Raw genomic sequence first — 12,210 nt, 5'->3', positions numbered from 1 at the left:
ATGAATTAGGCACCTACCAAATAGAAGTAGCTCAGGGCTTCCACTGAGGGAAGACAAGGGGAAAAATTATAGGATAAACGTGGAAGTAGAGCAAAGAGAATATTTGACTGGTTACGGCTGTACAGTTGTCTTACTTGGTATATCCTGTTGGAAATTTTTGAGTTACATATCTATAAGTTAGTTTGTGCCTTCTGATTAGTTAGCATTAAGTTTTTTTTTTTTTTCTTTGATAGGCATTTACCAGAATTAGCCCAAGTTAGGCTTCATTTATATTTGCAAAGGTTAAGGTCACTTAACAGATGTTTGTATTCTTAAAGTTTCCAAGGAGAGGTTATAAACTAAGAAAACCTTGGGTAATATGGTGAGCCACAGTGGGACTTCAGCTGCTCTGACTCTTTCCTGGTTTGCTTGCTCTGAAGAGACACAGGCAGGGTCACAAGCATCAAGCATTTTCCAAGCCCTGCAAACTACCTCATGATCCAAAATGGGGACCAAAGTTATACATACACTTTCACAAAACTAGCAGAAATAAGCCAGAACTGCATCCACAATGATTTGTCATCTTCAGTTCTACTTCCCAAGGTTTCAACCTCACCAGCCTAACTTTTCTTAGAGAAACCGTCACTATATTTCCCCAGATAATTTTTAAATAATTTCAATGCACAGTTTTTTTATGTTCACTGAATAAAATATAAAATTGCCTGGAAATGATTCAACTACTTTGTAAGTTGAATTCCAAAAGTAGAACTATCATGTTCTCCTTATATATTTTATAGCTCTCAGAATAAGGAAATAAAAGCATTTTCCGGTATTTCATCAGTTCACTGGTAAACATATTCAAATCTTATTATATAAATAATATTGTAACAAACCCTCAATACATGTGGTTATCTCTTTATCAAATAGCTGTGTTATTGAAAATGTATGTGACTTTGATCTGAAAATTCATTTAAAATTCTGCTCTAGAATAAATTATAGTTGGCTATACCTGTAAAGAGGAGAATTCTTTGGTAAAATAAATAATAATTATTTGTTATATCTAGTTTTTAAAAATCTTATGAGTTTATATTATTTTCTTTTATGAATATGCCTAACTTCTTTATGTTAATACCTGTAGTTAGGCAATATGTCTTTTTAACCATTTTCCCCCAACAAGACCAAGAATAATGCTTTGTGCTTATTAAATGTTTATTGTTTATTAAACAAAGTAATGCCTCAAGAAGGTCATGCTTGTGTGTATGTATATACATAGGGACACACACATGTATGGATAAGTATATATATGTGGATGTGGATGTGTATACACTCATATATACATATCGAAGAAAAAAATGAAACTTAAGGCTAACTATTCAGAAACTGCCAACTAACTTACAGTTATCTAACTAGGAAATTTCCAACAGGGTAGGCCAAGTAAGGCAACTGTATAGCTGTAATTAATCAATATGTGTATACACATACACACACATTTCTGTATATAAATGTTAAAACCCCATTTAGTGAAGTAGTTTAGTTCAAATAAAATAAATATAATCCCATTTCTACGGTTGCCTGGAACTTGGAATTTGTTGTATTAATATTTAGTGAGTATGAAAACAGACAGAAAAAGAGGCATACTCATGAAGAAAGAAATGTACATAATTTCCTAACAAATGTACATAATTTTCTCACCTTCAGGATTGCCATTGCTGATTCTACTCATCCCTACTCCCATGAAGGGATCAGGACTGTGATAGTAATTTTGTGACAATAATGAAAGATGAAACATAAAATTCTCTTTAGAAAAGAGTTCTCTGAGAGAATCTTAGGTTAATAAAATAAGGGTTAATAAAATTCAGGAGAGAGAAATCAGTTCAGATGTTCTATACAGTTGCAGTACACAGAGCTGGAGAGGAGATTGCTGTGGTGGAGAAATGGTGAGGGCTCCCATCTGTCACACGGCAGGAGCTTTGGGCACTCTGGGGACACTCAGAGTCAGCTGCTGACTGACGCTCACCTAGGCTCTGGAGATGCTGATTAGATGTTCTACTTCATTATCTGAGAGCCTAATGTAATTAAAACATTCCATGGGGATTAGAAAAAGTCTCTGGTACTTGAGGAAAGTACATCCTGCAAAATAGGTAGGTAAAAATAGATCCATAAAGTTTACACTGAAGGTGGGTTAGAATCAGGAGTGGCTCATATACATACATTTGGTTTCATGACTAGAAATGTGATTGCTCACCAAAGAAGATTTAATCTTAAGCCAAATCTTTCTGGCATCTAGAAATAGTATCACTTACCGAGACAATTACATGTGCTTCCTGGAAGCTGACTGTTTCTGTTTCTAAACCTTTGTTTATCTTTCAGGTCTACTGGTAGCAAATGGTGCTATGAGGGGAGAAGGAGTTGATACAGGATATCACATCCCGTCTCCCAGTTACAATGAGCACCTCTACATACAGTTGCTTTTCCATTTCCATTTCGTTAGTTTATTTTCCTCATATCTCTATCATATCTAAAATGATCTTATTTATTTATTTTATTTCAGTGTTCATTACCTGCTTCTAATCTCAAAATGTATTCTCCACGAGGTTGGCTTCTGCATTGCTTCCTGCTGTGGCCACAGTACCTAGAACAGGGCCTGCCTGGTACAGAGTTGTCCAATAAATATTTTTGAATGGATCAATGAAAAAGCCTACTTTACAAACAGAAGAATTAGCCCTATATAGAACCAAAGTCCACTTCAAATGAGAAACAATTCAAAATATAATGACTTTAATGTTCTATTGCCACTGGTTTCTCATTTCCCATAATTGATTGATGAAGTTATAAAATTATTTTGGATAATATATGACTGTCCTCTGTGTGGCCATATAACCTCCACATATTTTTACAGAGCGTAATTCATTAAACTCTCACATTCCTATAATAAAAAGTAAGGCAGTTATATTCTTTTTACAGATGATATAACTGACTCAGAGTGTTATATGACTTTTCTAAATGCACACAGTTGTTAAGGATAAAGACTTTTAACTCCAGGTCCAATAGTATTTTTAATTAAATAGTGTAAGAAATGCAATCATATAGTAATGATTTTCTACCATGAATTTCTTCAATCATTTCATTATTTCTTACCAAAAAAATTATATTTGCTATATGCTCGAACTGTTGAGTGCTCTGCAAACACAAGATGATAATACACGAATAAATATAGAATTTCAGATCATTAATACTATAGTGACATAAGTAATTATAGTAGAAACTGACAAGAGAGCAGGAAGTGACTAAGTAACTATTATGAAGAAGAATGAACAAGAAAGCCTCTCTAGCTGGCCAGAGCAAAGCCTTAAATAGAGTTGGCCTGAATGTTGGAGACAGCAAGAGTACAACTAATTCTATTATAGGTATTGCACATTTTATATAGCAATTGTATTCTCAAAGCCCACCAAGAAAAACAAATAAGCACATAAAAATCATAGATAAACATTGGCAAAATGCTTTCAAGGGAGTATCCTTTGAGATAAAACCTTGTTCCAAATTGTGAAGTGAAAACTCCTCTAAAAAAGATAATATCTGGCATTTTTGCCTTATAAATGTGGGTTTGATTTAAGGATCTTCTGAAAGTCAAGTATACCTGTACAGTATAGGTTTTAGGGGACTTTGAAATAAACGTGTGTCCTTCCATTTAAATTTGATTCCCTTCAAACAATTACTAGATCTTAGACAATGTTCCATGTTGCTTTCTTGGCCCCCTGCAGCTCTCTCCACAGTGAGGTTGTTCATTCTCTCAGACCAAGGTAAGTCCAGCCTACTTTCATGTCCTCTCTGGAATTGAGGAAATTAGTAAAATTTCAACTTTCAAAGGATAATAATGAATATAACATAACCATAGGATACTATAAAAGCACCCAGGCTGGAAATAGGTATATCTGTGTTTTAAAACAAAATGAATTGCACCAAATAATATGGGTAAGATGATCCTAAGTTTTTCATATTTTCTGTTGTCTTTTTAAAAAATTAACTTTTATCTGTATTAATCTCCAAAGTGAATATTTCCAACGCTTATCTATTTCCATATTAGCTCATTATCTCTCTGGAAAAAAGAGATTTAAAAATGCAAGTTGACTTTTTGACAGTTTTATGAATTGAGTAGGGGGAAAAATCACTTGAAGTTATATAATATGAGTGATTGGTATGTGAAATTTCATCGAAGAGAATAGATCTCATACCACACATATTGAAGCTTTGCAGAAAACTGATTTCAAAGGAAAATTCACTTAAAATCTTACTTTATTTAAATTTGGTAATGGGTCTAAAAATGTAATGTTTTCAAGCAAAAAAATATTGCAAAAGTACAATGTGTAATGATTCATAAAGGTGATAGAATGTTATTTTACTAGGGAAAAGGCCCAAAACCCTTTACCTTGAGTACTTGGTAATGACCTCATCACACTATGATATGGTATGCAGGCTACCAATAGGCCCATGTGCTCTTTTCTAGTGCCTTGTACTTTAACTTGTTGGGTCTCTGGATCATTCTGGTGTGTGCTGTCTTCTCTGGCCTAATCATGTACTCTCACTTCAAAGACTGTGACCCTTGGACTTCTGGCATCATCTCAGCACCCGACCAGGTATGGATTTTCTTGAGGACAGTGGGCAATGTCTGGAATGGGCATGCTTCTGGCCATTGGTGGGTAATGTTGGTCTTTCTCTTTTTCTGCCTGGACTTCTCCCTATTTCTCAAACCCCAAGAAGTTGGCTTCTTTCTTCTCTTGGGTGATATCAGCACCTACCATGTTCTAATACAGGGAAGTGAGCATGTTAAAAAGAGGGCTCCTCACCTTGTTCCTGAAGACAAGGTCTGGCAGCATAGCAAGGCTGGAGAGAATGGAATGCAGGCTTAAACCATGGCATGGATGTTGCTGTTCTCTTTGGACTTTTCCTACAGGTTTCACAGTTGATTAAGGAACCTCAGATTGAACAAAATGACCCTTATTTCCACAATGCCTGCCTCTTATCATGTCTTCTCAGCATAACTTAAACATCATGCTGATATACTACAGTAAACATGGCTTTACAAACTCCATTTATGGGGATTATGCCCAAGAGAAGCAATCATTTGCCTTCTCTCCATATATATATTTAACTGTCCTGCTCTGTCAAAGAGGGGCTCCTCTGCTGCAAACCTGGGTATAGAGCATCATACATAGATTCCCTGAAGACTTCTTTTATAGATTTGATTTTAGGGCTTAGTTGCTAACATTCAGGATAAACAGGAAAGAAAATGGCCTACACTGAAAAGAAGGAAAATAAACTTTCTATTTCCTTTGGCTAAAAAGCGATTTTCCCACATTTCAAACACTGCTGAGAAGACCACTAATGCTATTTTTTTTTTTGGCTCTCTCTTTTCTTTTCTTTCTTTCTTTCTTCTTTTTATTTTTTGCCTCCTTTTCAGCTGATGCCATACTTTGTCATGAAAATATTTGACACAATGCCAGGACTGCCAGGACTTTTTGTGGCTTGTGCCTTCAGTGGAACTCTGAGGTTAGTATATCAACAATCTGATGATGATGATGATGATGATGATGATGGTGGTGGGAAGGATGACAAGGATGATGGTGTAGTGATCAACAGTATTTAGCAAGCACTTACTGTGTGTAAACTGCCCTGCTGAATGTGTTATTTGTATTTGCTCATTAATTGTCACACAACATATGAGGCTAGAACTTTACTCATCATCAGCGTATAGATAAGGAAACAGATTTAGCAGGATCGAAAAATTACCCATGGTGAGTTAGTAAACTGAAGGGGCTGGATGTAAGCCTTGGTCTGTCCATATTCAAGACTTTTATGCTCATTATTTTACCTTGTCTGACGCTAACTGCCCCCACAATTTCACATCACCTTTATATAAAGCAGCTCACTCTGCTGGCTCTTCTCATTCATTCCGATAGAATATATATAATCATGTGCCACGTGACATTTCAGTCAATGAGGGACTGCATCTATGATGGTGGCCCCATATTTTAATACCGTATTTTTATCATACCTTTCCTATGTTTCAGTACATAAATGCTTTGCCATTGTGTTACAATTGCCTACAGTATTTAGGACAGTAACATTCTATACAGGTTTGTAACCTGGGAGCAATAGGCTATACTATATACCCTAGGTGTACAGCAGGCAATGCCATCTAGGTGTGTGTAAGTACATTAAGATATTTGCACAATGGTGAAATCACCTAACAATGCATTTTTTTCAGAGCATAGCCTGTCATTAAGCTATACATGATTATATATTCCACACATCTAGTCTTTGCATTCCATTCATCTCATCTTTAATAATACACCCAGACAGCTAATAACTTCCATTCCCCAAATAAGGGCATTATTCTAAACACAAAATCGTTCATGCATTTATTGTGACAAATATTTTAGAAGGCTTATATTATACTAGACACAGTTGGTGACATTAAGAATATTACAGTAAACAAGACTGATATAAGCAATAAGCATTGTCCTTATATAGAGTTAGCTTTCTAACAGACATGGCAGATGACCAATATGTAAGTAAAAACGATAAACAAGATTTTGTTTGAAAATAACAAATAGTATAAAGGAAATAGCAGCGTGTATCCTAAAGAGAGGTGAGTGTTCTAATTCTGACAGGGTCTTTAAGGAACTCCTTTCTGAGTATATGATATTTGTATTGAAATCTAAAGAATGCAGAAAAGCCAGCTATGTGAAGAGCACAAGCAGGAACATTTAGAGGCAGGAAGAAAAGCAAATACTAAAGCCCTGGAGAGACAAACTGTCTGCAGTGTTTGAGGAACAGAGGAAGCATTGGCACCGAAGGCCCTGGGAGAAGAGCAGGTAGGGATGAGTTAGAAGTGAGCAAGAATCAGATCATGATGAGCCTGCAATGGTAGAGTTTGCATTTCAAGTGGAATGGGAAATCATTAGAAGGTTTGAAACCAAGGGAGTGAGTGGCATACAAGCTGAAGACTTCGTGTGTCAGAAAGATTTGAGCTCTCCTTTGTATATATAAGAAAAATAGCCAATTGACCTAGGTTAAGGACTTTTTTTTCTTATTTGTTCATTGTCTATTTGCCTTATTAATACCATTTTGAGCACATAAAGATTTTAATTCATGTTAATGTTTCGCACTGTGATTTCAGGTTTAATATCATTCTCAGGGAAGTTTCTCCATTCTATGATTGTAAATAATCATCCAGACACCATTGTAGTATACTTATGGTTTTATTAAATATTAAAGTTATTAAATTATCTAGACTATACATGTGATATAAGAAATTAAATGAAGTTCCTGCTTTATTTTCCTTGTAAACTAGTAACCAAGTTGTCCTATTTATCTTTAATAAGTAGGCCATCTTTTTACCACTGACTTGAAATATTATTTTTATTATATTCTATATTTTTCTATGTATTTGAGACCTCTTCTTAATTTTCTTTTAACTTATTTTGATCTATTGGTCTTTAGCTATGCCAACACCAATAATTTTGATGACTGTGCTTTAAAATATAATTTATCTATTAGGCTGATACCTTCGTTAATTTTATTTTACAGAATTTTTCTGATATCTAGAGGTTTAAAAAATATTTTTAGTTGATACTTTGGGGTTTGATTGTAATCAAATATCTGCAAATACTCTTTACATTTTTCTTTCTTTTTCATAGACACACTTCTATGTTTATTCCCTTATATAACGGTGCTTTGAGAATATTGATAAATAATTAGGGTAATAGCAGAAATCCTTGTTTTATTATGTACTCTAAAGGGAATATTTCTTTGGTTTTACCATTTAATAAGATATTGACTTTTGATTTGAAAGGTATTTTTTATACTTGAGAATATTCACATAAATTACTTAAAAAGTAGAAGAATGAAATGTATATATTTATGCTAATTTTAGAAAATATGTTTTTCTGAGAGGTATTTGTGGTACAATTTTAGCATTTTTGAATGGCCATATATATTTGCTTTTTAAAAACTTTTAGCAGGTTAATGTGTTGACAGATTTCCAAAATAGCGATATCCTTGAATTTATATAATGACTTTACCTTGTGATTTAAATTGAGTGTACTGCTGAATTGTTTTTACTAATGTTGTTTTTAGAATTACGCATCAATAGCAAACAGTGACAGTGTCCTGTGGTATTAGGATCTCAAGGAAACTAAGGATAGAGATAGTTGGCACCAGAGAATCAAACACCAGTAAGGGTTACACTCTGTCTCTTCTTTTGTCCCTCTCTACATGCTTTATTGTTTATCTTACTCTGAGGCCGACTCTATCCAGACTGGAGAAATATGGCTGTTAACAGATTAAATCCCCATAAAAGAAAAGTTGACTCCTTAACTGAAAAGTCCAAAATTTTTAAGGAAGAAACACACTGGACAACATATGTTATAGGGATATTACTACTGCTATAACTACAAGGAGACTGTGGAGATAGAGACAGAAAAAGACAGGAGTGGGAATAGAATGGGGGAGATGGTGGTTGAGAGGCAGGGGAAAAAATAGATTTTTGCTATTTTGTAGCAGCTTTAGAATCTGAGAATTGACATATGGATACACCTGACTGCCAAAGCAAACCTGCAGAGATTCTTCAAACATCCTTCTGGGCCAAATTCAACTTTCTGCTCCCTCCCACTCAATGGATTCAAAGATTAACCTTGATGTTGGAAACTTTCACAAGATGTACATTGAGACAAAGATTTGGGGAGCATAAAAAGTCCTTTTATTTAATACCCTTCCTCCTTATTCAACTTTTATGGAGCTCCAGATAGAAGCGGAGTATGGCAGGGAACACATGTCATGCTTTGATTCTTAGATAATAGGAATAGTGCCCCCAAAGCACTTATTTCAGATATGGGTTTTGGACAGTTTTTACTTCATATATATATATATATATATATATATATATATATATATATATCTCACTTAGAGAAGTCATAGTTATAGCTTATTTTCAGGTGAGCACTAGAGGATAACAGAATAATTTTTTATGAACATCAATGGAAAACTTACAGATTGCTAGCCATGCTTTGTTCATTGGCCTGTTTGTTTTCCAGAATGTTTTTTCATAGTTGTGATTTTGCATCACTTGAATTGAATATATTATCTATTCCAATAGCTAAAATATTCCTGGTCTGTAGGAGGAATTAAAGGAATTCTGCAAAGAAAACCCCAACATTCAGGTGCCCTGTCACCTAAGCAAGTTTTAGGTCCAGTAAGATAGAGCTCTGATTGGAAAGTGAGAGAGGGAATATCAGAGGTTTTATGTAGTTTTGATTTGTGACTACTTCCCAGACTTACCTTTTGCCACTTTCTCTTTTACTATTGTAATATAATTCTAGAAACTCTGGTAGCTTCAGGTTGTTAAATATAACAGCTCCTTTTTGTGTTGAGATACCTATCTGTAATTTTTCCTTCATCCTAGAACATCTTTTTTTTTCCACCATGCAAGGACCCTCCCAGTGCCTGTCACTTCCTAAGGAAAGAATTTCCTATGTATCAGTTTAGGTTTCTGTATGCTCTTATAGCACCTTGATATTGCCCTTCACAAAATTTCACAACTATAAACAGGTATATACCAGTTAGAGTGCAAGATCTACATCTTTCTGGTTCACCATTGTATGACTGATACCCAGAATGAATAAAAGGATGTATAAATAAATGAATGAATAATTAATGAGTGGCAGGCTTCACTGATTCCTGGGTTGGCATAGTCACTACTTTGTGCCTCCACTCCAACCTGAACATACATATAGACACACATGAAAGAACAATAGCACAAAAAACATTTGAAAGATGAGTAAAGAGGCCATAGTTCCCATGGAGTCTCAAAAGATGGAGATATGTCTACATCTGTTTTTCCTAGAGCCCTGCCTTATCTATCTGCCCTGGACGAGAGGGCAGGCTGGTAGCTCTGCCTTATTTAGCTTAGACTGTGTTCTTACTTTTCTTTCCTTATAGCACCGTGGCTGCCAGCATCAATGCCTTGGCAACAGTGACCTTTGAGGATTTTGTCAAGAGCTGTTTTCCCCATCTCTCCGACAAGCTGAGCACCTGGATCAGTAAAGGCTTATGTAGGTACACCTGGTGGACCTCCTATTCCACATCATGAAATGTACATGTGGTACATGTCAAAATCCTGCATGTGCTATTTAGGACACACCTTATAAACACAAATGCACAGTGAGATATGTGAAGAATCCCACTTATAGATTCTTACACTCCTGAAAATCCAGCAGAGTGACCAGCTAGTTTAACTTAACTGACCTTATTTTCAGATCCTCTTCTATACTCACCCTACACTCTAGACCAGGCTTGTCCAACCAACAGTCCATGGGCCACATGCAGCCCAGAACAGCTTTGAATGTGGCCCAACACAAATTTGTAAACTTTCTTAAAACATTATTGATTTTTTTGGGTAATTTTTCAATCTTATTGGCTATCATTAGTGCTAGTGTATTTTATGTGTAGTCCAAGACAATACCTTCTTTCAATGTGGCCCAGGGAGGCCATAAGATCGGATGCTCCTGCAGACTTATTACATCAATATCTCTTGATTATGCTGTGTGATGGTCATATTAGTCTCTCTACATGGCAAGTTGTTCTGCTCACTATGGCCAGTCACTTTGACAAGAAAAATGAAATTCTTTTCTGAAGAATCATTCCTTATTACCAAACTCCCAGTAACCCCCTCAAAGAATAATTGTTCCTTTCATAATCATGCAATTGCATATTATGTTTATAATCACTTAAGCACTTATCAGAGTGAATTGCAGTTTCACACGGTTTACTTTTTAAAGTAAAAGCAAATTGTATGTTTAATTACTAATAGAAAAATGTAGGTAATTTGGGAAATTTTACATACCTTGTTAAATGAAATTATATCTATCTAACTTTGTTCCTAGTTGTTTTTCCCTGACATACTTGTGACATATGCAATAACATATTGTGTTATTTTGTATTTTTTTAAAACTTAGTATTTGAATGACTGAACAAGTATTAAACCTTTGACTATATCTGTATTGTTTTTCCTTAACACAAACTTCTAAAAGAAAATTACCAGGTTAAATAATACAAATTCACTGATATTTCTTGGTACATATTATGAAATCTGGTTCTAGCAGGATTGAATCAATAATGATATATGACAGCAGTGAGTGTTGATAAATTCTTTTTGTGTGCTTAATATTAGTATTTTTTAAAATTGTATTTGGGCTCTGGGGTACATGTGCACATCCTGTATCCTGCAGGATTGTTGTTTAGGTACATATATGCCATGGCGGTTTGCTGTCTTCATCCCCACCCCGGCCCCCCATGCCATCGCCTACATCAGGCATTTCTCCCGGAGTTATTCCCATCCTCCCCATGCCCCCTCTCTGTCCCTCCCCTCCCCTCTACTCCCCCACCTAGCACTGTGAGTGTTGTTCCTGTGCCCAAGTGTTATTGTTCATCACTCACCCGTGAGTGAAAACATGCGGTGTTTGATTTTCTGTTCTTGTGTCAGTTTGCTGAGAATGTGGTTTCTAGATTCATCCATGTCTCTACAAAGGACACGAACTAGTCATTTTTTTTATGGTTGCATACTATTCCATGGTGCATATGTAACACATTTTCCCTGTCCAGTCTATCATCAATGGGCATTGGGTTGGTTCCAGGTCTTTGCTATTGTAAACGGTGTCAAAATGAACATATGTGTGCATGTGTCTTTATAATAGAATGATTTATAATCCTTTTGGTATATACTCAGTAATGGGATTGCTGGACCAAATGGAATTTCTATTTCTAGATCCTTGAGGAATTGCCACACTGTCTTCCATAATGGTTGAACTAATTTACACTCCCACCAACAGTGTAAAAGTGTTCCCTTTTCTCCACATCCTCTCCAGCACCTGTTGTCTCCAGATTTTTTAATGATTGCCATTCTAACTGGCATGAGATGGTTTCTCAATGTGGTTTTGATTTGCATTTCCCTAATGACCAATGAAGATGAGCATTTTTTCATATGTTTGTTGGCTGCATATTTGTCTTCTTTTGAAAAGTGTCTGTTCATATCCTTTGCCCACTTTTGAATGGGTTTGTTTGTTCTTTTCTTGTAAATCTGCTTTAGTTCCTTGTAGATTCTAGATATTAGCCTTTGTCTGATGGGTAGATTGCAAAAATTTTTTTCCATTCTGTTGGTTGCTGGTTTACTCT

The 12,210-nt window shown here is 35.4% G+C and overlaps 1 protein-coding gene across 3 annotated transcripts in view; it reads left to right on the top strand.

The window, feature by feature from the left end:
• Window positions 1–12,210, top strand: part of SLC5A12 (solute carrier family 5 member 12) — a 59,878-nt gene that overhangs the window by 22,293 nt on the left and 25,375 nt on the right. For 2 of the 3 annotated variants that reach the window (XM_074401254.1, XM_074401253.1), the window contains exons 7-10: window positions 3,741–3,779; window positions 4,484–4,613; window positions 5,438–5,526; window positions 9,979–10,091. In XM_074401254.1, coding sequence (XP_074257355.1) covers window positions 3,741–3,779; window positions 4,484–4,613; window positions 5,438–5,526; window positions 9,979–10,091 — 371 coding nt within the window. The remainder of the gene's footprint in view (window positions 1–3,740; window positions 3,780–4,483; window positions 4,614–5,437; window positions 5,527–9,978; window positions 10,092–12,210) is intronic. The other variant, XM_003919930.4, reaches the window with a different exon arrangement.

The sequence above is a fragment of the Saimiri boliviensis genome, chromosome 6 (genome assembly GCF_048565385.1).
Source record: "Saimiri boliviensis isolate mSaiBol1 chromosome 6, mSaiBol1.pri, whole genome shotgun sequence".
In the NCBI taxonomy this organism is placed as follows: domain Eukaryota; kingdom Metazoa; phylum Chordata; class Mammalia; order Primates; family Cebidae; genus Saimiri; species Saimiri boliviensis.
The sequence above is the reverse complement of the archived record's forward strand: the minus strand, read 5'-3'. Positions and strand labels throughout refer to the sequence as shown.